A 24,046-nucleotide genomic window follows, 5' to 3' on the forward strand; every position below is an offset into this window, starting at 1 on the left:
GATGTTCCGACTATTTTCGAAAATTTCCGAAGATGTTCCGACTATTTCCAAAGATTTGCGACTATTTTTGAAAATTTCTGAAGATGTTCCGACTATTTCCGAAGATTTCCAAAGAGTACCGAAAATGTTTATGATATGATCCAAACGGTGGGCTCGCTGTGAAGATCGTGTCTTTTCTCATCAGATAGAATAATTATGAAACAATTTCCCGGAACCAAGCGAATCTGATGTAAGATTAGAATCTACAAACGTTGACTACAGTAACTGTAGTCTAACTGTTAGTCATTTATTTGGTTGTTTACTTCAGATTCCAGCCACTGCTGACATCCAGTTTTATGTGCGTGGGCTCAAAGCTGATGAGAAGTACATGGCAGCTGTGGCAGCTTACAATGAACACGGTAAGCTGATTGGTGGAAGTATTGGCCTCACTTGCCGTCCGGTACTCGCTGCTCATCCACTGCCAACTCTTATGGCGTGGGGCTACTTGGCTCAGGTATGTAACAAGTTACAGCGTGACAGTTTACTTTACTTCTTAAAACATCCTTTAAAGCAAACTGTATGGGCGCACATTATTGTACATGTATATAGTTCGATTTCAAAGGTTTCTGTTTCTTTTTCAAGCTAAGGACATTTTTTTCAGAATTCTGCCAAACAAAAATATTTTTAGCCTGGCGTAATTGTGTATAGTTACTGTACGTACATATGTAATTAGCTTCTCTTACACTGTTCAACATCATGGTTGTCACAGGTCAAGAAAGGGTCAGGGAAAAAGTTAAAGGCATCTTTGGTGGGAATTATTCTTTGAAAAGGGCTCGGCAAGGCACAAGTGAAAATTAACTCATTGCATTTTGTTGCTATCTTTAAGTGTAATAAAATCTAGCTATAATCTTGAGAGTAGCGGAAACTAAATCAGTGTATGTGGTCATTTGTCGGCGAGTTACAGGGCTACAGAGATCTAGTTTTCGCAGAAGGGGGCATTTTTCAAATGTTAATAGTCGTACCTGTTATGGTTTGTGTCAGAGTAACATGATGCATAAAAACACACAGGAGGGCACTAAAAAACCCTGTCTCAAGTATTAACTACAAATTTAGATTGTGTTCTTTGTTACATAATTTTCAGCTCGCCTTTTCCTCTGGTGTATTACCTGTTGCAAAATCGGCTGCTTCCGTTTTGTGGAATCATTATGTGAAGGAACCAGAAAAAAGTGAAGAGAACACTAATATCCAAACAGCTAGTTCTGATTTGTGCATCTCTTTGCAAAGGTTTGTTATCCTCATCTTGATCTTCATTACTAAGTATAACCCTTAAATTCATACATTTAAAGCAGACAGGTCAGGAGAATAATGAAAATAATCAACTTAATCAAAACTATAACAAAATTATCGAACGTGATTGGTTATCAGCAGCCCGATTTGAGCACTAATAGGACAGTGTACGCGTCATGCCTGTAATTGAACATTGTAATAGGACAGTTTACGCGTCATGCCTGTGTAATTGGACAGTACGTGTCATTTTGCGTGCGCTGTTGTTGTGCATTTTGTTGAGTAAACTGTTATGTTTTTTAGTATTCACAAAGACTTTAAACCATTTCACCGGGAAAGTTTGTTTGTTTCTCAAAGTTTGTCATAGTTTTGACTAATTGGTAACTGGACATCGTGTCGTCCGATTTCGTTGATCACTCGTATGATTACAGACCGAATTGGACTCCACTCAGTCCTATTACCATTATATATTATAAGGGATGTTGTCTTGATGTACAAGCCTGCGAACAGGCTCCCAAGTAGAGCTGGGCGTACCACCAAATTCTTAAAACTAACGTAACCATCAATAAGGAGAATTTTAATCCCAAACAGCGAGTTGAGGGTAGTCCTCAATACGATTGTTGTAATGTTGGTGATTGATGTCTCGAGCAGATGTCATCTTCAGACTCAAGTGAAAAGGCAGATTTCTTGTCAACCATTTTTCTTGTTTGGCTTCGGCTTTACATGGTCAAATTTTGTACATGCTATACTTCGATATACTAGCCCATAGTGAAAGTTATTATTTTGTCTTATTTTGCCAGAGTTGATGAAGACAGGCTGCGTGAATCGTCACCTGTGTTAGCAAGACTTTTTCTCCAGAGCATCTTCATCTCTGTGGATATCAGGATACGAGAGGGTCATCTGTTCTGTGACTGCCTGTGTGACAGTGGACCTCTTTACAGTGGGCAGGTAAACAAGGTCTTTTCTACCAGACAATGCAAAGTTTGCTTTTCATTGGCTTTGAAGATGGTTTTTATTTAGCAAGAGGCTTTGTAAATTAGTTTTAGCATCTCTGGAGGTAGCAAATTAGTACGTTCTGTTTGGATATCCTACCAAAAGTCAGCGGTTTTGTTGTATTCTCGGGACTGGCGTTTGCCCAAGAAAGTACTTATACCCTTGCATAGTTGCTGTTATTGCTTTCAGCTTTGTTTTTTGTCAATAAACAGAGGAAATTTTAGATGATAATAAAACAGCAAACTTAACTCGTAGTCCTGCTTCTAATTCGCTCAAATGATCGCGTTTGAAATTCGTGTAAAGAAACGGTCTCGCGCTAGTACAGATCCCTTTTGAAACGCCTCATGTTGTGTTCTGTCACTAACACACAATTATACCGCTCTAGAATTCTGGGAAGAATTGCGCTGATAATGTTTATCAAGAAATGTGTTTGCATTCATGGCTTCTACATCTATTTACACACTAAGTCAACATTAGTTATTTGCCTTCTTTTCACTTTAGGTTGCTCGGCTTGAGGAATGTGAGCGACTCCTGCTTGCCATCCAAGTTGCCGGCTGGTTGAACGACACTGCACTGTGTTTACAGGCTGTTGTTCAGTGTTACGGCTTGCTTGCTCCTCTTATTCACCAGAAGATTCCTGCTAAACCCGTTGTACAGGTTTGTAGATCAAATGTTAAGAAATATCATGTGCTAAAAATTCAGATCGAACAGCCTTTATTTGTCAATTTTTTTTTCAACTATCTTAAGAGTTGTTATAGAAAATTTTGTAATTTTTTTATCATAACGTTGGAACTTATTATTATTACATTTTTTTTAGGTTTTACTGCGATGTCACGCTGTTCTCCAAGAGGTCCCTTCATTAACGCGTCACAGAAAGTCCTCTTCTACATCAGATAGTTTGTCACACATGATCGCTACCGTGACGTATTACATAGCAAAGGTAACGCAATCCACCACTTTTTTGCGGTTCTTTGATTACGTCAAGTACTGTCACGCCTTGCGTTTTTATATCTTTGTTACCATCTGTTTTTCTCTTCAATTTTGTAAATTGTCCACAAACCTTCCCTCTCTGTGGTTACCGTATTTACTCGAATAAGCGCCGCGGCGCTTATTTAATTTTTCGCTCCTCAAGTGCGGCGCTTATTCGAGGGCGGCGCTTATTTGAGGGCGGCGCTTATTTAAAATTTGGACGCCACAAAGAATCTTATATTTTGCAGTTATCAAAAATAACGTCTTCTGATTGTCAGTATTCGTCTCTTGCTGAAGAGAGAAGTAGCGCTAGCTGTCCTTGCAAAGTTCGCGGCCTTCACAACATTTGCAGAACTACGTATTGTAAGAATGTTGGATAGAAAACTAATGGGCGAGCAGTAAAACCATCACTGTGAACTGCAAAGCATCGCTCTCGATGAAGAGAAATTTTAAGTTTGTTTTAGAGCTGCTTTGAAGTGCAGTTTTTAGTAAAACGGAATTCCTTGAATAAGCGCCGCATTGGGACTGCGGCGCTTATTCGGGGGCGGCGCTTATTAACTTTTTTGTCCAAAATGCGGCGTTTATTCGAGGGCGGCGCTTATTCGGGGGCGGCGCTTATTCGAGTAAATACGGTAAGTGTTAAATTTTTGCATGTAAAACAATTCAGATTTTACAGATGTGGAACGAACAAGGAGTAGCCGGTGCCATTATTGAGCTCGGCAAGAAAATGTTAAACCTTGAAACTGCCCCTGACAGTGCTGGTACCATGACAACCATGCAAGCAGCAGCTGCCATGGCAACCGCCACTCTGGGTGGACCCCCGCCAAGTAAGTCCACAAAGAAGAAGCCTGGGGCGACTAAGAAGCCTAAAGGTGGCGGAGGCAAAGGAGGACTGGGGAAACTAGAGAAGGAAGCCGCTGCCTTCACTGCAGATGCACAGAACGAAGAATTGAAGGCTTTGGAAGCTTATATCTTAAAACTTAGCCAACAAGGTGAGCTTTCTAAGGGAGTCGGTATATCACTAGTTTAACCCTTAGTTATAAGGGTGACTTCTTAAGGTTTTGCATTCCGTTTGTGACAGACGCTATTAGAAAGAGAAACACATATATTTGCCATAACCTTTGGGTCACAAAGTTACGCTTGAAGTATACTATAGGGTATACTACGTAGCTTTTTTTCCTCGTGTTTTCACTTTGCCAGCGTGTGATTCATGATTTATAGAAGGAAAAATAAATTTCTGCTTTGTCTGTTGACATGTATTTCTCCCCTCACGTCCCGGGCCTCACGCTTGGAAACAAGCTACAGTGGATGTCTAGTATGATGATTTTGGCGTCCCGTTTTTTTAGTTAGGTCAGAGGCAAATCGCTGAGATTTGATGTGATTATTGTGTATTTGAGGTATCCATTCTAATTTTTTTCAAAGTTGGTGGAGCTATTTATAACAGTTTTATTATGCTGTTGTGATAATTCTTACGTCTTGCTTAGCTTTGAACCGTGATGATGAGGAGTTAACTGGCTCTGAGGATCCGTCTGTTCTTCACTCAGTTGTGGCCAATCTCCCGGCACAGCAAGCATACAAAGAAGGTAAGAAAATTTTTAAGAGGAGACCTCAGATGGAGAAAGGATTGTGGGGGTGGGTGAATTACGGATGATAATGAAGTCCTGTAGCTGAAGGTGTAGGGTGAGGATTCTCGTGGAGCGAGGGGAAAAGCCAGTATACCAGAATCAATTTAAATAAGGTTAAATGCGTTTAATATAAATAATGTAACAAAATTGGATCAGAATTCTAGAAGAAGATAAAGGCCTGTCATGTTAAGCAGCAGAAGCTAAACAAGAGTCTCTTTTTATCTAAGACTATCAACAAAAAGCATCGTGACTTTGCTTACGTGTGTTTTAGAACTTGGTACTAGTTGCATCTCATCTCACACTTAGCTAGCCAGCAGTGTAGTAGCTCTCGGAAGCTTGTGCATAATTCTACTGGTCCTCTTGTGAAACAGATGCTATTGTTTGTGAGAGGGGGGCTAGGGGCATTGTTCCTGTTGTTTGTTCTATTGTTTTCTCGAAGAGAACGGAGTCATTTGTGTGAGACCTTGTGAAAGCAGAATTGTAGCAGCTCTTGTAAATTTTAATTCCACTGGTCCTGTAGTGTAGTAGTTGCTATTGTTTGGGGGCTAGGAACATTGTTCCTGTTGTTTGTTCTATTGTTCTCTTGAAGGGTAGCGAGCCATTCATATGAGACCTTGCAAAAGCTGCTACCCTACCTCACACCGCTAGCATGATTTTGCTTCAAATTCTGATTGGTTCTTACTTTATCTACGCTTGTTGTGATTGGACAAATGTTTCAGCTGTCTTTAGAGACATCTCTGTGTGAGACGGGCATGCATGGTGATGCATGTACACGTACTTTGTCTGACAGTAAAGTATATCTTTTCTTTTGAAGACTGGGATATTGACTGGTATCTTGGCCTTGACGAAGATTCCTCTGACTGCTCAGCAGAGGAAACTGCTTCAGAAGCGTCTTTCATCTCTTCTACTCTTGACTGACTCAGTAAGGCTTCCTACTCCTGATCTGTTATCTCTGCTCTCTCTAAAATTGTTCCATGACATAGCCGTTTTCTAAACAACCGTCTGTGCTTTTTAAAATGGTGCACTCTTAATCAATTACGTCACGAAAAACGCTTTATCTGTTCGCATTGTGCTCTCCCTTTTTACTCTCAACCTCACTTGCTTAGCGTTTAACTTTCGTATGAACTGCAACTTTACAAGGGTAAAGTGATCACCTTTGCTTCGAAGCTTAAAATGTCAAATTTCCACTCTGATTTTCTCATGTTAATTTTAAAGTTCTGAGAATTGGGTGGTCTTCTGAGTATTTTCTTTGCATTTTAATGCCTTTTTTGTTTATTAACTTTTTTCTTTGTCAGGTTCTCTCTTTAACACAGGACTGCTATATTCACACTACCTCCACTGGATACCTGACTTTTCTCGATGCGATCTTTCTTTTCTTCCACTTCAATCTGTTTGTCTACTGTGAAAATCCATCTTGGCTTCCACTACTGAACTCCAAGCAGTTGTCAGAAATGTGCTGATATTCTAGTTCTTTCTTTTACCTCTTTCCCTCATAGTATCATAACTTGAAAAATGAAACATTGCTATGATCGTGACAGAACTTGAGAAACTATGTAAACCACTTGCGTGACAGACATCTGAGTCACAGCCTGACTACATCAGTGTGATTCCTTGTGGTGTACTGTTTTGTCACATAGTAATTGTACCTTTCATTTCACATGTATTCGTCTCATTTTAGATTCCTGTACGCATAATAAAAACAGTACTAATTCACTCTCTACTGTTGTCACGTACTTTCTCTCTTGTCTGCATTTAAATTTAAGTCTCTTCTCTGTATTGCTTTATTCGGATGTGTGTAGTTTCTATTGCTCCCGATCTGTCATTTACTTGTTTAACCTCACTTTTGGAAAAAGTACTGGAAGATCTCTGTTATCTCTAAATCTTTCATCTTTAAATCACAATGTTTCCACAAATTTATTATCACTGAAGTCGTTTTCTTCAGTGAACAAATATAATAAGGCCTAGTCTACCTTTGAAATTCATTCTAATGTGAAGAATAATCCATTAATGGTGCACTGTTCCAGTTGTTCTCAGAAGAGTTGTACGAGTTTATTAAACTCCCCCCCCCCCCCCCCATTGGCAAATACCTTCTTTCCACTTCTCGTAGCGACGTTCTCACTGAATTAAGGGAACTGTTACTCTTATAACACACTGATGTGCCCTCCTCCATCCTGGTCGAGAAAAATAACATATCTCATTGAAAATGTTATCTTCTTATCTTATAAACAAATTGAACCCTCGGTTTTTGACACGTTTGTCGCTAAGCAACATAAAATATCCATGTGACGCCAAACTGGCGTGACCACCTTTATATTATTGTCACACAACGTTACCCCTCGATGCGTGACGATCCATGTAACAGCTGCGACAGGGACAAAACAAAAGGTACTGATTTTCTTATTTCCTTAACTTTCTTGTCAGTGGTTATCTTTTAGCGTACTTCGTACTATGTGAGGCTTTGATTCATAAGACAAATTATGGTGCTTAAGTACATATTTTTGCCTTTCAAAAATGTGGCTTGTAGGAAGACCTCTCCTTTCCTCCTCTTCCTCCTCCTCTTACAAAATCCTTTGCAAGGACGTATGCACGCAGGCTTCTTGCTTTATTACACTGAAAAGGCAGTAACGTTGCAAAGACGTTTTTTGTGAGAAAACCTGCAGATTAGATCATTAACATCTATCGACTGTACACCAAATTTCCCACAACGTAGGAGCAAGGGAGACATGCCCTTACTGCTAGAATAAACTGAGAAGTACTAGCATCCCATCCAGTGGGGAGAAGCAATACTCCCAGTCACTTCATGCTACACAAATTGTAGATAAGTTATGTCTCTATCCATCACCATATTCCAAGAATTGAAAAGGAATTTACTTGCCGTGCTGTAATCCTGGTTTCTTGATGCACGTCTGCTTGTTTGTGAGATACCCACGCTTTTATATTTTTGTTCTGTCGACAGTGCTCAAATTCAAGCGGCGAACCCGTTTCCTGGGATTTTATGTCCAAGTGTTGGCCAAGGCCCTTCAGGAGGGTCTGACAGAAACAGCACTGGACTGGACTAACGACACTATGACTTGGATCATAAGGTGAGTCACTGTTGTGACTGTTTTAGGGGGGGGAGGGCGGAGGGGGGGGTCCATGTTTCCTTGTTCCCAAAGAAATTTCCCTTGTGTTTCCTTGTTCCCTACTACCATTTGTGTTCATCCATAAAGCATGACGAATTTAACGCGATGTTTTACTTTTAAAACCTCAACGGTGTTGTCTGTAACGTGTCACTTTTGACCAATGAAACGTTTGCGGTCAGGTCGCGAAATTGACAACGTTTTGGCGCCATACGATCATGTTTGCTTTATGATCTACCAATATTTTCAAGATTTGCCCGCTTACTTCGATGAAAGTCTGCTCAGAAAATATTATTACAATGGAGACGAGAAAAGATGACAAGTTTGGAACGAATTATCGTTCAGGAGTCACTTTAGAACAAGATTTTCAATGCTTGATTCATTTGTCCGAAGTGTCACGTTTTCAGATAAAACCGTTAACGTTTTAAAAGTAAAACAACGCGCTAAATTTGTTACGCTTCATGGATGAACGCAAATGGTAGTAAAAGTATTTTGTTGATTTTTGTGATCCCTGTTCCCTAAAATATCAGAAACACAGCTTTTATTCCGGTGTTCCAAGGTTTATTTTCCTTTTGTTTCCTTGTTCCCAATTATTTTATGAGCATGTTCCTATGTTCCCTGAAACCCCTGAGAGGGGCTTAATAGTGTATGTTGCTGTGGTAGTTTGTCCAGAATAATTTCACACAAATAATCCAAAGCAGTTTCAAATCACAGCACGTAAAATGTGTTTCATTTCTTGTTTCAGGAGAAACGAAATGCTGCTGGCTAACAAGCCTACAATAGTACGGCAGGCGGCCGCTACAGCTGGACCTGAAGATGAGAAAATTAAGAAGTTTGCGACCGCTATTGTCGAGTTTAGTAAGGTAAAGACAAAAACAATTCTTTTATTTGAGTTGTAGCTAACAATTAGAGGAGCTCTGTCACGGATTTAAACAGATTTTTGAACTGCCAAAATTTATATTTGTGTTGTAGGAAACCAATAATGGCCCATTTTTATTAAAAATTCAGTGCTATATTAACGCAATGAAATAATTAAAAAGCATTTTTGGCTGCGGATGGGTAGGATGAAAATGGATTGCATTTGAAAAATTAAGGCTGAACTTTTCAAAGTTGTTTCCGCGTGTCATCGAATAGTCTATATTTATGGCCGAAGTTTGATTAATACCTACAAATTTAGGCGTTTTTCAAGGGTTAAGCTGCCTACCACTAATTTCAGAATAGACCAAAAATCTGCGAAATTCTCGTAACGTAGCTCCTTTAATCTCCTACGAGAGAGACTTCTTTGTCCCACACCCACCCCTTCTGGTTAGTCTAGAGAAGATATCAGCTTCATTGACAGCTAGCTTGTTCTTTCTTTTTATAGCGTCTTTGCTTCTTGTAACATTACCTTTTAAATTTCTTCTCCAGCCCCCAACAAGAAGTCCGCAGAAGACTCGCCAGGGAGAGACTGGGAACGGAGAGAAAGAAGAAGCAGAGATTGCTGTACGTAACAAACAGGAGAACACGTCCAGACCTCCACCGTCACAGAAAAAATCAATAGTACCCAGTACCGTGTCGAGAAGGGTAATGTTATTTTCGTTTCTTATTTATCAAAAGACGTTTAAAAACGTCATGTGCACACACTCTGTTGTTATTATTACATGTTGGTATTATCATTGAAAAGGGTAAGAGCGTATTTCGTGATCAGGGCTTTATCGGCACTTAAATGGGTTTACTTGAAAAATATATGTTTTCGTTTGATTCTTTCTGCATCTTTATCGAAAAATTCTGGTTTATTTTCTTCATAAGGTATTGGTTTGGCAAGTTATTGCAACCTAATGAAAACCGTATTTTCTTTACTGAAAGGCTCGAAGATTCAAAGGACGAACGGCTGAAGAAATCGACATTTTCAATGTGAGTATGATGTCAAGACAAGAAGGGGAAAAAAAGCAGCAAAAGTCTTTATAAAGTATTTTTGTTGTTTGTCGTGCATTGCTTTTTTGTGTGTTTTGTTCTGTTTTTCTTGTCTTTGAATTCTGTTGAGCCTTGTTAGAAGAGACTCTTCTTATTCTTTTCACGATCACTTATGTTCTTACTTGTTTGTTTGTTTGTTTTTTGTCTCAAGGCGATTGACCGGCTTCAGAGTGTTTTGCCTGAATACTGGAGATCCTCACAAAGACGAAAGAAGCTGAGAGCTGTAAGCTGTGAAGAACTGCCCTGGAGAGCACAGGTACTGCTTTTGTTAAGTATTTTTTGATTTCTTTCTTTCTGTTTAGTCAGTAGGCTGGAGGGTAAACTAAGAGTTTACTTTAACCAAGAAATCAACACAGTGACGGGCCACTCGATCTGGAGTACAACGTGCTAAATATCCGGCTACCGCGTCTTTCACTATGCTTATTAGATATATCTTTTTGATTTTTTTTTTTTCATTTTAGATGGGAATTCTCCTCGCTGGTGCAAACTTCGACTTATTCCTTGACAAGGTGGAAAGCGGGCAGCGTCTTGCCGACGCAGGAGACGCAGAAAATCCGTTATACAGGTTTGTGAGAAACATGTTTGACTAGTTTTAATCTGTTTTTCCTTGGGGTGTCTGTGATGCTTACAAATATCAGTGTCAAACCTACACAAGACCAGTATGCGCTCTTTCTGGACACTGGAAACAAACTTGTTTTCTGTGCATTATATGTTGGCTAAAGAACAATTTTTTTGACCTGCTACCATCTTAATTCTCAATTCGACAATGTATTGGTATTGTATGGAGAAGTTAATCCAGCTGATTATAACCGACTTGGGAATTCTGCTGCTGTAATGGTTTAGCACTTAGTTATATTTTTTTCCATTTTCGTTCCCATTCCTTGCAGGCCATCGTTCATGGATCCTGATTGGTTCGGCTATGCTACATCCGGGACCTTAATAGTCTCGTGGGCCGGTGCGTCAAGAAGGGTCTCACCAGAGCCCCCCGCGGGATTTAGTGGCTCCGCTCTGGATACGCCATTTTCTCAGCAAGCTCTAACAGGGGCTAGGTAAGTTGTGAGATGTGTGGACTCCCTTTACCCTCTCCCCTACTGAAATGATTGCTTGCGAATTAAAGTCAAGGTCCATTAACAAATCTACAGTTTTTGTGAAATCCAATGTGCCGAAGCCAAGAACGCGTTTGAATATCGAGAATAACTTGACATCACGATCACGATCCTTGTCAGTCGCCCGCCATTTTAAAAATAAATAAGTGGCGGACGACTGACAAGGATCGTAGATCGAAAAATATATCGGACTCCCGCAAGAATTACGTTTTTATTAAGTGAACTGTTCAAGAACAACTATTTTACAGCTTTTTTAAGTTGGCTAAGTGCGTCGAACGTGTACAGAAGACATGTCTAGTTGTTCTCGAAATCTACAGTTTCAAATTTGAAAGAATCTGTGACTGACTGACTGACTCACTGACTCATTGTAATTTCATTGTTTGTTATAAAGTAATTTGTTAGCATAGTTGCTATAACACCTTTATTGTAACTAGACCAATACCTCCCTTTGGAGTGTAAGGCACAATAAAGATTTACTGTTACTGTTACTGTTACTGACTGGGTGACTGACTCACTGACTCGCTGACTGACTGACTGACTCACTGACTCACTGACTGACTGACTAACTGACTGACTGACTGACTAACTGACTGACTCACTGGCTAACTGACTCACTCACTCACTGGCTGAGTGGCTGGCTGACTTACTAACTCACCGACTGACTTTGGTTGACAATGGAATATTGACTAATTGTTAAACTTTGTTTGACGTTTTGATTGGACAGGTCCGGAAGCCGAGTGACAGGAGTCACTGCAAGTGAAAGCTCCATAAGCAGGTCGCCCATGTTCTTTCTGCTCTCTGCACTGGAACATTTATCACGAGCCATTGTATGTAACAGCAGTGAATTGTTTTAAAATACTCAGAGACACAAATATCTTTTACAGTCTGGACCGTGACACAGACCGCAGTTTTTAGAGAGCGTGTTGCTAAGTGGGCATAAACAAAAGAGAAGAAATTTAATATAGTACACAATGTTCTTAGAGTATCACCGTTTGTTTTAACTTATTTTGAATATAAAATCTTAGTTTGTTTTTACACTCGTTTTATTTCAACGGTTATTTTTTGAATTGTAATCTTTTTATGTTCAGACTTGGTTTTTTAAATTGTAACGATTATTATTTAAGTTGTTCATTCCCTGATGAAGTCAGGCCGTGCCTGACGAAATATTGGGAGGAAAATATATAAGTTTAATCTGCCTACCGTAATGTCAGTCTTTCTGTTTTCTAAGTTTGTATTTGGTTAAATCTCGCAAAGACATAATTTAAAGAGTTTAGTTTACTTTTTGTAGGTGCTGGCATATCGTGGTAAGTTCTGGACCATGCTCCAAAACGCCTGCCGGACCCTGTGGAACATGACACAGACGGTGCTCACGCGAGTAGTGGCAGGAACGCTCCATCTCGCTGAGGACCCTTTGGCTGAAGGAAGTACTGATATTGATGCGCTGAGAAAGGTCCTGTGGCAAAAGTTCTATTTTGGAGCCGACAGATTATTGGACATGGTGGTTTTAGTTCAGGAGCAGATCAAGACAGAATCTGAACAGAATAAAAAGGTATAAAGTATTTTCTACATCGCTTGTCATTTTAGAGGGTCTCAATGGGGTTAACCATTAGCCATAAAACAGCTAAAAATTTTACCGTTAAGCGTAAAAACTGAAAAATTTTAACCGTTCGCCGTTAAAACAATTTAGCTGAAGAAAAGTTCTAGCCATAAAAGTGAAAGTCTCAAGATTTCTTGTCAAGACTTTTATGTTCCTTTTTAAACCGGAAGAGTCGGACATGTCTGCTGAATGTGTCGTGGACGAGTTGATAGACGTTTTGTAAGCTGTGACTGTAGCTCTGACTATTGTACCAGCCTTGCAATCAATCTGGTTTTATAAGCATTTAGAGTGACGTCTGGTACGAGCATTTCTTGAACAAGAGATCCGGCAGCAGACAAGCCAAGCAGTTTTTTTCTTCGTTGCGTGGTCCCCTGCATCCAAACTGTTTCTGATTATTGTTAGACCATATTAAGCTCTTTCCACCCTCCAACAAAACTCATCAACACGACAATCAAAATTAATTATAATTTTTTTAAAAAAACAATGAAAACTTTTTGAAGAATTTTTGTAGAATTTTCTAATAGGAAATTAACCGTTGGCCGTAAAAAAAAAAACAGAACTTTAACTGTTATAAACCGTAAAAGCTACCACCTCATTGAGATCCTCATTTTATAGTGTTTCATAACGTTCTTTGCATTCTAAGCTATTGCGTGACTACGTGACGTCTTTTTCAGCGTGACAAGGTGAAGAAGGGAGACCTGGTCATAAATGAACAGCAAGGCATCATGGGAGGAGTAGAAGATGAGAGAGGTGGGGCGAGTCTGCTGTTTGAAATACCGCTGGACAACACAAACGTGGCGGACACGCGCTGGCTCAAGCGATTCATTCTGTATACAGTGGAAATGTTGTTCTACGAGCGAAAATGGGAGAGGACTGTTAGCATTATCCTGCGATTCAATGCGTTGACAAGGTGAGAACAAACAGAGGACTAAGTACTACTAAGATGAAAGTCTCTCTGAGCCCGTGTTCGCCAGAGGACAGGTTGCTAAGCACTTAACGAACGACACTGTTGCTTTTAAATAGAGCGGTTTTCACCTGAGTCTCGAAAGTAATGCAGAATTGCTTTGGTTATGCTTTACCATGCTCTGTGATCGACTTTAAAAACTCGCGCCACCGTCTCTACCAATCAGACGCAAAACCAACACCAATCACGACTTAGTCACGTGTGTTTTCCCGCGCTTGGCGGCGCCGGCTTCTTGCTTGCTTCGAGTTCGTATTGGTTTATTGTGTTGCTTATGTTCGCTATGATTGGCTCTGTCATTGCTTTGGCTTTGTTTCTACGATACTCAGCTGAAAACTGTGCTTATTTTTTCTGATTCATGGCTTTTCAATTTTAACAACAGTTTTGTTAATGTAACATGTCCGCCCAAAATAGCGTAGCCTAAGGAAAGCGTGACCTACCTACGAGTTATGCCATGGAGTCACGCCCTTTATCTGAGCATTTTAAAGCAAAGGAAAGCTTGACCTCGCAGTAAGAAAAGCATGACCTACCTACGAGTTATTCCATGGAGTCACGGCCTTTATCTGAGCTTTTTATAAGCTAAGGAAAGAGTGACCTAGTAGTAATGAAAGCGTGACCTTCCTATGGGTTATGCTATGGAGTCACGCACTCTATCTGAGCTTTTCCATTTTGTTTGCAGGAGTCGTTATGCAGAGTCACTACTGCCCTTACTTATTGTCGCTCAGCGAAATCTTCGGCAACAAATCGAAGCTCATGGCGGCCCCTCCAAAAGCCAACCTATCATCACCGTCTCGAAGGAAACGGGAATCGCTGAAGAGTTCTTTATAAAACCGGTTGATTACATGTCGATTGAGCCGGCGGTACATATCGATCCTAAAGGCCATGACGTGTACAGCGGTAGCTTGGATGCGCTAAGACTGGTCTCAGTCCCTCTCGATGTCAATAAAAGCTTGCAGACTCTACACCAGGCTCTTGATTTGAAGCATCACACGGCGCGGTCGCTAGAGCACAGTCGACAGCTTTTGCTGTGTTATCTCGCGGGTCAACAAGAAGGTAAGGGAACTGGGCAACATTCTGTTTCCTTGGTTACCGTTATGTTATTACAGTGATATTATAAATTGGTAGCCTTAACTATACGTTGGATTGCTTGTTTAAATATTTTGTTTTTGGAAGAAAAACTTGAAACCCTTTAAAACAAAAATCAAAAAATGGAAATCAAACAAAAAACGATGGATTTCTAGGGAGATTATAATTAAAGAAGACATGTATTATTTTTCGATGATTTCGTTTCATAGTATGTTTTATAATATCAGGGAGGTTTATCGGTAGGGGCGTTATCATAAGCATTTTCACTTCATGGTGGATTTCGTTGTATTAGGAGGTTAAGAAAGACTTTGACGAAAAGACTTTGAGAAAAATTTTGGCACACTACTACAGCTCACGCAAAGTGCGTCACGCACGCAAACCTCGGACTTGCGTGTTACTCAAGTGATTGTTTTTCTAAAGGTTGTTTTTTGCTTCACCGCGCCTTTCCTTTCAAGGCAAGGAAGTCCTAAAACATTAATCGCCTGGTTTTAAACTTCTTCAAGCTTCTTGTTGTATCGGGTGTTTAGTTAAAAACGGTGTCGGTCTATTGGGGACTCGGTGACACTGGGAGATTCTTTATACCAGGAGCTTATTTTATCGGAGGGGTTCGTGATGTCGGGGATTTTGTATTGAGGGAATTTCGTTATATCGGGATTTTCGCCGTTATTATTATGGTTCGGGGGTTACACCTTTCTACTGGAACAAACCTGTTCTCCATTTCACAAGTGTGTTTCCTTGATGTTGTTTCCAAACAGGCGGGTCGAGTACCCGTTTACAGCGCGGGTCATCCCGTGTCGGGTTCTTACCAAGTCAAGTGAAGCCTCCAACAGATGTACCAGTGGATTTAACAAAAGAATTGTTTGACGCTGTGGAGGATGTGCAAACTTTCACTCTACAACCCTCGCAGCTGGCTGTGGTTATTGCTTCCTATGACAAGACGATTGGTAGGGTTCACTTTCGTATTTATTCAGAAACGTATTACAGCATGATTAACAGTACCACATGAAAGAACTGCTCAATAGCATTCAATTAAATAGTCACACACTAGGGATTCATCCACAGGCTTAAAAGTTAGAACCACCTTGTACAGCATAATGAACAGCAACACATGAAAGTACTGCTCAATAGCTTTCATTTGAATGGTCACACACTTGGGTTTCATCCACAGACTTAAAATTTAGAACCACCTTGTACAGCATAATAAACAGTACCACATAAAAGAACTGCTTAATAGCATTCAATTGAATAGTCGAACACTAGGGATTCATCCACAGACTTAAAAAGTTAGAACCACCTTGTTCAGCATAATGAACAGTACCACATAAAAGTACTGCGGTAGAGCTTTTATTTGAATGGTCCCACACTAGGGTTTTATGTGCAGACGAAGAGGTTAAAACGACATTAGTACAAATTTGACTCTGAGTGAAAGGATTAAAAATGATTGTTACTCTCAACAGAAATGTTACAGTTTCGCAAACAGAAAAGTCTTGCCGCTCAAGCTATGCACGAACTGGGAAACATTATGTTTCACAGTGGAAATATCAGGTGTGTGCATGAGTTCCTGTTTGTGTAGCCTGCGACTGCAGCTGTCCTAGGCCTGTTGTTAACCATTCAGGGAAAATATTTACTTTTGCAATAAATTAGAAGGAAAGCCAAAAATAGTCATGGCTTACGCGCGTTTTCGCACACCGACTGCATGTTTTCCCGCGCTTGACGCTGGTTACCCGTTTTCCCGCGCTTGGCACATCAAGTTTTGATTGGTTCGTTTCGTTCTTGTAACAGTTATTAAAAAACCGCTTTGCTGGTAAAATATTTAACTTTTTTAGCGGGGGTAAAGGAAGAACGCAAAATATAAGCAACGAATGATTGTATTCTCCTTATTTTCTCTGTTTTGTTTGAAACCCAATCCAGGGCTGCTTACAAGTGGTGGGCAGAATCTCTCGACACAGTTCTCAACACAACAGACTCGCTGAAAACGTGGCGTGATCTGACGTCATCCTCTGACACGTCACTCAGACCTGCTGCCGTTCTTCTTCAGAGATGCGGTTTGTGGGGATGTCTGCTGGGAGGAGTTTTGGCTGCTGATATCGCCCAGTAAGTCAAAAATGAAGTAGATCTTCTGCTAGCTAACGCATTGAAAAGGTGGTCCTATTTTTCAACACGCGCCGAGTTTTCTCTCTAGAGCAATACCACTGCAGCTGAAAAGGAGCAATTGAGTTTTTAGTCGAAATGATTGAGCCCGCGGTCTTCGTCATAGACGTTGCTAGGGAAACGTTGCTAGGTACTTTGATATATCGCTATTGCGTCATGTCAACGTGACAAATTTCTCAGCGCTCTCGAAGTACTAACACAATAAAGGAAATTCAATCACATCAATTAACGTGTCATCTAAAAACGATTTGTAACGCAATGTTATTTTGCTAAATAAGGTGGCGAAGTTTTTTAACGCAATATATTTTGTGGCAACATGTTCCACTTTTTTTCCAAGCAACTTCAAAAGAACAACTGTTGCCTAAATTTTGTTGTTGTCGCTCCGTGTTGTGTTAAATATCGTCCTGTGTAACTATCACATACACCAACACCCCCATATTTTCTGATGAAACTTTATGGAACTACACTTTTTATTGCTTTCACAGATACATTCACACGTCGAACCTTGGTCTTCGCTTGGAATGTTGCCTACTTTCCGCTACATTCTTCAAGGTTAGACAACTTCCTTCTGTTTCGTTTTCTGCCCAGTTAGTAGTTAACGTTTTCCCATTCAGAATTTAAGTTTTTTCTTTTACCTCATTTCTTTTTCCTCGTAGGCCTTGTTCTGTTCCTCCCTGCCCCACCCCACTGCGGACAAAGATTATGCTTTGTACGAGGTTGGGACTGGGTGCGAGGTGGCCGAGCTGATACCTGGGATAGATCTCCTGTCCGAGGCTTTTAGAAGTAATGGACGGTCAGTTGTGGCCGCGTTAAGATGGATTACCGAGGAACTGGCCCGAGCAAGATACCTTATCGCGGTAAGACATTTATCTCAATTTAATGAACTTTTTGGATAAAAAAGAAACGCGCAATCAAACGATTCCCCCCCCCCCCCCTCCGATGAAAATAACATTCCAAATAAAAATACCATTCCAAATTTAACCTACTAAGCCTTACTTATTTAAGAGTCAAACGTTTTGGGATTGGCCATTTCAAAATGTATTGCCTGGTCTAAAAGAAACTATAGTGAATCCCGCTTATAGAAAAAGAAACATATTTCATTCTTCCAGAAAGACGCTGGAAGTGAGGTTCACATTTTTCCCTTGGAAAATCCTTGAAAAGTATCTTCTCAAACTCACCTATGAACCGTGATTGTGGTTTGCATATGTGATCTTAATTAGCACAGGTTTTTTACGATTTTATTTCTCCGTTTTCTCCGTAGTTTTAGTTTTGATTAAAAAGTTATATCAAGCACTCCAGATAAGAGAGTGTTTCATAACATTTTCAAATACCTCAAAGTTCGTCAAAAATACTCCGCTGCACGTCGTATTTTCAGGTCTCTTCTCGGTGTTTGAAATGTGATGAAACACTCTCTCTCGTCTTTGATGTATTATCTAACAATACTACGTCGCCCAGCTACAACCTAGTTGCAAATCCTCTATGTATTTTGGCAAACACCTTTCCCAGGGTCTCTCATTTCTTCCCAAGCCTAGTGTTCTACTCTATTTCCAACTGAGAATACGAACAACCTTCTCTGATTTGTTTCATGCAATTGATGTTGTGTCGGTTTTGTTGTCTTACAAGGTTCTACCGCTGATCACACTGTGCCTGTACTTCTCGACTCATGTGTCACGTGACCTTCAACGATCGGTGGATGTCAGAATTCTCAAGGTGAGAAATTGCTTCAGTTTGAGCACGTAAGGGGCTGATTTCAAGTTTAGTTTAATCTAATTAAGAATCTACCCTATTAAAAGAAGGAAAAATAAAATAAAAACTAGAGACTTTTCAGGAGTAGAGACGCTAATATAGACTTGAAGTTATGTTTAAAAGAACACAACAATAATTATCCAACCTAAGATCACCTACCTTTGTAACGTTACTACGGGGACGAACGAACAAACGAACGAACGAACGGACGGACGATCGAACAAACGAGCTGGCAACGAACGAACGAACGAACGAAAAAACGAAAAAACGAAGGGACGGACAGAAAAAGGGCGGACGGACGGACAAAAGAACGCACGAACGAAGGGAAAAAAGAACGAACGGACGGACAAATGAACGAACGAACGTATTTACTTTAAGTGCATTTCCCATTATATCCTCTTGGTGTGAAAGAGTTTATGTGTTTTTGACATTTTGTACACAGGTGCGTGTTCTCACCGATCTTGGAATGTTCTCAGAAGCGACAAAAGTTTTAACAGCTTTACTGCTTGGCGAGAAACTTCCTAAGATTTCTGATGTTGGCTTCAGAACAGTGGAAAACAAAACGGTATGGTCTCTTCACCTTTTTTTTTCAACTCTTGTTGTACTTGTTTTTGAATCTGGACTGCCAGCAAGTGTCTGTTTTTGTGTTAAGACATGCACCTAAGGTTTTGGAGTAAATGGGGAATATGTAACTCATTCTGATAAAAATTTTCTTACACATCAAATGGAAAAGTTTTAAGGGGTGTTGGTTTAAGATCCGATATTGTGTACATTTTACAACGTAACGATTTACAAGGTATTACTTTTTCCCAGACCCCACCACCGGTGTTCAGCAACAAGGAGTCTCTTATGAGTGCAGGAAACTTAGCGGTAAGTAGCCTATTATGTATTTCTCAAGGAAAACTATCATATATTTTAGCACAATTTCTAGAAGCTTAAAAATGCCTAGCTAGACCGTAAGAACCTCGCTATATTGGTATAATTTTGTAGAGCAGTACTTGAGGGTGAGAACATTAATATTATTACATTTCCCTTTACCACGCTTACGATTCTCGCGCCTCGTTGCTTCGCCGCTGTCGCTCTGCGCTCGTTTCGGCGATCCACTCATGGCTTTATTTGTAACTGATAACAAGATAGGAACTGCTAAGAATCTAATACCTATAACTTTGAAGGCTTGATTGACCAACAACTGCCCATGTAGTTTCCTATACATCTGATACAATTGCCAACGTTAAGGATAGTTCCTATGTGATCCTTATGTCAACCTTATACGAATGTTTCCATGACCGTCTAGGTGTTAAACTATCTGTTGGATCATCGACTGCAACCTTCCCTAACAGTTCTCTACGGTCCACAACTGACGGGTCAGCTGACCATAGCGCATGCGCACTTGATGATCGCTTTTGCAGCTACAGTTTACGCCATACCAGCTGACTGCCATCAAGAGTAAGTTATACAATGCTGTTTTTACTAAACAGTAACAATACTGAAAAATTCTGATAACAGTCCCCTTCAGTTTAAATAGAAATGAGTCCCAAAGTCTTACACGTAAAAGGCTCTCCAACAAAAAGGCCACGGGCTTACATTTAGTTTTAAAGAACGAGATATTTTCTTTCAATATTAGTAAGCGAACTTGTATAGAAATTCGATTGAAAATGTTAGTTTCCTGCTCTTAAAACAGGCTTGCTCGTTATCTGGAATCCAAGGAGGAAGAGGAAGCTATGTCCGAGTTACCAGTTCCCCCTCCGCCGTCTCAGTCTCAACTCGGAAAGAAAAACAGCAAGAAAAAAGTCAGCGGTGAGTACTAAGAAAATAGTATTGGAAAGCGACGAGAACATTGTATATACTTTAACATGAATTTAAAGGGACCGTGTCATATTTAGGCATAGGAAATGACCTTCAAGTATTCGTTTTAAATTATAAAATAACCTCTTAAAACAGTGAAGGAATGTTTAAATAATTCACTAAATGCAAAGAAGGTATGGATGGCAAAAAGTGTCGAAGATTGAAACGGATTGCGATATGGGTTTTTGATATATGGTCCGGCGGAACAGTTTTCAAAGTTAATCTTGTCTGCTTGTAACTTTAAAACGCCCGGGAGACACATTTGGCTGCAATGAAGCTATGGTTTTGTCATTTAGAATCATAGAATTAATTTCTTTGCAAACATTTAGTTTCATAGCAATATTTGACAAAAAGTAACAACATAAAATTAACTTAGCCGTCACACAGTACCTTTAATATATTCACATACTAATTCTCCTGAGTGTTCTCCGTACGTTTTCTTAGAGTATTAGTTGAAGTATTTCTTAAAAGATCAACGCAATTTCCCTTTGGTGATAATTTTATTAATTCACAAAACCGTTTCTCTTGATGAAGTATTGATATTGCGAGGAAAAGTTTGAGAGGGTTGAACAAAAACCAACACTTCCAAATTTCAATACGATCGGGAGTACACAGCCCCACAAGCTTCTAGCTTTAAACACTACCGTGTATAAATAAAGGTAATTTATTAATTTTGTGTAATTATCCATTAATTTTTACTTTTAACCATTCTTACAGAAGAAGCGATGAGCTTAATGAGCAGTCAAGTCGCTCAAAGAAAGCAATTAATTGACGCGGCAACAGCTTCCCCAGAACTCATCAAGGTACAGCAAATCTTGTTAATGTACTTTATTACCAGTTTGATAGTTACTTACCATTTCATTGTGGATTAATCGTATGGTAACAATGAAATAACCGCGTGAAGGCAGTTGGAAGTTTGATATTTAGTCTGACAAAGACACTGAGTTTTATCTACTGCAGTGGCGGCCTGATTCCAAACACCCCAAAACATTTGAGTGTGTAGTATCGCTGTATGTTTATACGAGTCTTGCAGTATTTTGGCGAGCTCGTTTGCGTCGGGCTCCTCAAAACCTATGCAGCGATACTGCACACTATTTTTTTATTTATTTCTTTTATTTAACCCAAAAGTAAGACTCTCGACAAAATAATTTACTACTTAGCGCTGCCCTCCGCTAAAACCCCTTTTTCATTTCCCTTCCTCCCATTCTCCTATCCCCGCTTTATCCCCCCGGGACATCCAACGTCCCCCTCTCATTATTTTTCTCGTCCCTATTTCTCCAATTACCTCCACCACTCCACTAATTTTTCCACCCGCACTGCCACTTGTTGTCCTCCAAGGACTCCCCCCGGTTGACATCCAAAGTCACCTTCCCCCTCGTTTCTTCCCTTGTCCCTATCGCTCCTATTACCGCCACCACTCCACTTCTTTTTTCAACCCCAACGCCCCTGTTGCCCTCCAAGGACTCTCCCCCTTCCGAATTCTTCCAAGTCCCCTCCCCCTTATTTCCCTTTATTTTCTTTTTTTCGTCAGTACTTAATTACTTAATTCTTTTATCTTCCCCACCAAGCCTTGAACCTGCGACCTCCCGCTCTAAAGCCCATCCCCTTATCCACTACACCACGCCACTCGCTGTTGAAAACATACAATTCATTTTCTGGTATTATAACTTATCGGTCCCAGGCTCAACTCGGCCAAATGTCTGAACGTAATTTTTTGATATTTCCAAATCGAGTGCGAGTGTTTCATCAAGAGTAAGTTGTGCGTGTGTTACACTCTGACACTGGCAGGGCAAAAGAGTTTTTCGTAAGGCTTCTACAAAATCAATTAACGGACTAAACAAACTTTAAATGCAGGGCTGATCAAACAGCAAGGGACTGATGTTGTTTGATCAGCCCTACATTTAAAGTTTGTTTATTAAGTCTACTGCTGATCCTGATCTACATCAAGATCCGGCTACAGTTTGCTCCTGTTTGTCAGAGTGGTCCTTGCATAGTTACAGAATTAACGGACTGTTTACGTAAGGGCCCTAATCCAGTTGGACCTTACGGTTAAATTCAAGTGACTTTTACTAGCCTCATACTTTATATTTTAATCTCTGCAGGGTTTCTTGCTGGCTACAGCAGAGTTAATTTTGACTAATTTATGTGACTCTCTGTCGGACGCTCCAGATCAAGCCAGTTTGGAGGAAGAACGTAAGAATCTAATGTCTTTGTAACTCTGCGTATCCGAGGCGTTCACGATTTTTATTAAGCAATGAGAAATGTGCGAACTCTGGCGAACACAAGTCAGGAAATGGTCAGGGATAACTTAAATTCTTTAAGGCCAGGAAAAAATCAGACAATTTTATTTTTTGACATTTTGAAGAAAAGTCAGGGAAAGTTGAAATTTTAACGCCTCTGATTTAATACCATTGACGGCTGGAAGAAACATTTCAGGTCAGCATGATCTGAAAACTGATGTCTATGGCAACCGTGATGAGACCCTGATAAAGCCTCTATTCCTTTTTGAATTGTCACTCACTTCAGTTCTACTAATTTCATACCAAACTTGGCAATCACTCGCCGACATAACCCCTACACTGTAAGCTCACAGGAATGAAACATAGGCCCCGTCCACACTGGCCCGGGTAAATTTGAAAACGCATCTTTTTTTCCCGGTTAGGCCAACCGTCCACACTGAAACGGCGTTTTCGGTCATCGAAAACGCATCTTTTCAAAAACGCTCACCAGTGAAGCGTATCATTTTCAAATTTACCCAGGTTAATGTGGACGGAAAACATTTAACGCGGCGTTTTCAAATTCCTCCGTTTTCAAATTTACCCGGGTCGTGTGGACAGGGCCATAGTGTATAAAGAAACACTGTCCCGGCTGATTACTGAAAGTTCTCTTTCCTAATGTTCATATTGTATTGCCAAATGCCACCAAATATACAAATAAATAAGATAAAAAGATTTTACAGAGCAAAATAGAACGAGTATTTTGGGGAAGAAGTACAGGATTACGAGGATGGAAGCAGATTGCAATTCATCAAATTTATTTAACATTTATTTTGTCATATTTCCAGCTCAAAGCTTATCATCAGTGGATTTGGAACAGGTCTGCCTTTCTCGATTAGAGCTGGCAGAAATAGCCAGTCAGCGGCATCATGCACTCACCAGTGGCAACATCGTGTATGCGTGCATGAGAGCGTTGGAAGACGCTGCGATTTTGAATGAACTGGACTTGGAAAAACGGTATGGGGTCAAATAATTTAAAAGACGTTTAGACGGCATTTTACTAGTAAAAAAGTTGTGTTTTTTGTAGTCATAGTTGTTACACCACTCAGGTGTTCTATTGCGGTATTCATAACTGCGACTTATCCTCCTTCGCGGTATACAGTTTAGCCTCTGCCTAGTCACGGCCACCGAAAATCAGAATCCATGTAAACCTCAGTTGCGTGACATTTAAAGCGTTGTGTGACGTCCCAAGGACGGCGTCATATTTCAGGAGGGGTGGTTTGATTGATTGTCATATCGTCATCCATTAAAACCAAGCGCCAGTTTCTCAAGACCATTGGAACAGATAAACTTGGATGTGTCATCTTGACTACAGAGTTGTTGTTGTTTTTTTTTTTATCGTGGTTATTTGTTAAA

At 40.1% G+C, this 24,046-nt stretch overlaps 2 protein-coding genes across 2 annotated transcripts in view; one reads left to right on the forward strand and one right to left on the reverse strand.

The window, feature by feature from the left end:
• LOC144628640 (uncharacterized) overlaps nucleotides 1-6,048 on the reverse strand; it is a 47,125-nt gene extending 41,077 nt beyond the window's left edge. Inside the window, exon 1 of the mRNA XM_078486784.1 lies at nucleotides 6,039-6,048. The gene's annotated coding sequence lies outside the window, so the exon portion shown is untranslated. The remainder of the gene's footprint in view (nucleotides 1-6,038) is intronic.
• Nucleotides 1-24,046, forward strand: part of LOC144628645 (cilia- and flagella-associated protein 54-like) — a 50,054-nt gene that overhangs the window by 18,241 nt on the left and 7,767 nt on the right. Inside the window, exons 20-50 of the mRNA XM_078486788.1 lie at nucleotides 308-493; nucleotides 1,121-1,263; nucleotides 2,064-2,211; nucleotides 2,758-2,913; nucleotides 3,074-3,196; nucleotides 3,893-4,217; nucleotides 4,710-4,808; nucleotides 7,807-7,933; nucleotides 8,715-8,832; nucleotides 9,377-9,532; nucleotides 9,815-9,862; nucleotides 10,074-10,178; nucleotides 10,384-10,487; nucleotides 10,810-10,971; nucleotides 11,753-11,855; nucleotides 12,317-12,577; nucleotides 13,300-13,535; nucleotides 14,266-14,639; nucleotides 15,428-15,616; nucleotides 16,130-16,217; nucleotides 16,584-16,766; nucleotides 17,309-17,375; nucleotides 17,480-17,680; nucleotides 18,447-18,533; nucleotides 19,012-19,134; nucleotides 19,383-19,439; nucleotides 19,864-20,015; nucleotides 20,251-20,366; nucleotides 21,132-21,217; nucleotides 22,517-22,607; nucleotides 23,479-23,647. Coding sequence (XP_078342914.1) covers nucleotides 308-493; nucleotides 1,121-1,263; nucleotides 2,064-2,211; nucleotides 2,758-2,913; nucleotides 3,074-3,196; nucleotides 3,893-4,217; nucleotides 4,710-4,808; nucleotides 7,807-7,933; nucleotides 8,715-8,832; nucleotides 9,377-9,532; nucleotides 9,815-9,862; nucleotides 10,074-10,178; nucleotides 10,384-10,487; nucleotides 10,810-10,971; nucleotides 11,753-11,855; nucleotides 12,317-12,577; nucleotides 13,300-13,535; nucleotides 14,266-14,639; nucleotides 15,428-15,616; nucleotides 16,130-16,217; nucleotides 16,584-16,766; nucleotides 17,309-17,375; nucleotides 17,480-17,680; nucleotides 18,447-18,533; nucleotides 19,012-19,134; nucleotides 19,383-19,439; nucleotides 19,864-20,015; nucleotides 20,251-20,366; nucleotides 21,132-21,217; nucleotides 22,517-22,607; nucleotides 23,479-23,647 — 4,583 coding nt within the window. The remainder of the gene's footprint in view (nucleotides 1-307; nucleotides 494-1,120; nucleotides 1,264-2,063; nucleotides 2,212-2,757; nucleotides 2,914-3,073; nucleotides 3,197-3,892; nucleotides 4,218-4,709; nucleotides 4,809-7,806; nucleotides 7,934-8,714; nucleotides 8,833-9,376; nucleotides 9,533-9,814; nucleotides 9,863-10,073; nucleotides 10,179-10,383; nucleotides 10,488-10,809; nucleotides 10,972-11,752; nucleotides 11,856-12,316; nucleotides 12,578-13,299; nucleotides 13,536-14,265; nucleotides 14,640-15,427; nucleotides 15,617-16,129; nucleotides 16,218-16,583; nucleotides 16,767-17,308; nucleotides 17,376-17,479; nucleotides 17,681-18,446; nucleotides 18,534-19,011; nucleotides 19,135-19,382; nucleotides 19,440-19,863; nucleotides 20,016-20,250; nucleotides 20,367-21,131; nucleotides 21,218-22,516; nucleotides 22,608-23,478; nucleotides 23,648-24,046) is intronic.

Source organism: Oculina patagonica, chromosome 10 (genome assembly GCF_052425735.1).
Source record: "Oculina patagonica isolate OP01 chromosome 10, crgOcupat, whole genome shotgun sequence".
Taxonomy (NCBI): Eukaryota; Metazoa; Cnidaria; class Anthozoa; order Scleractinia; family Oculinidae; genus Oculina; species Oculina patagonica.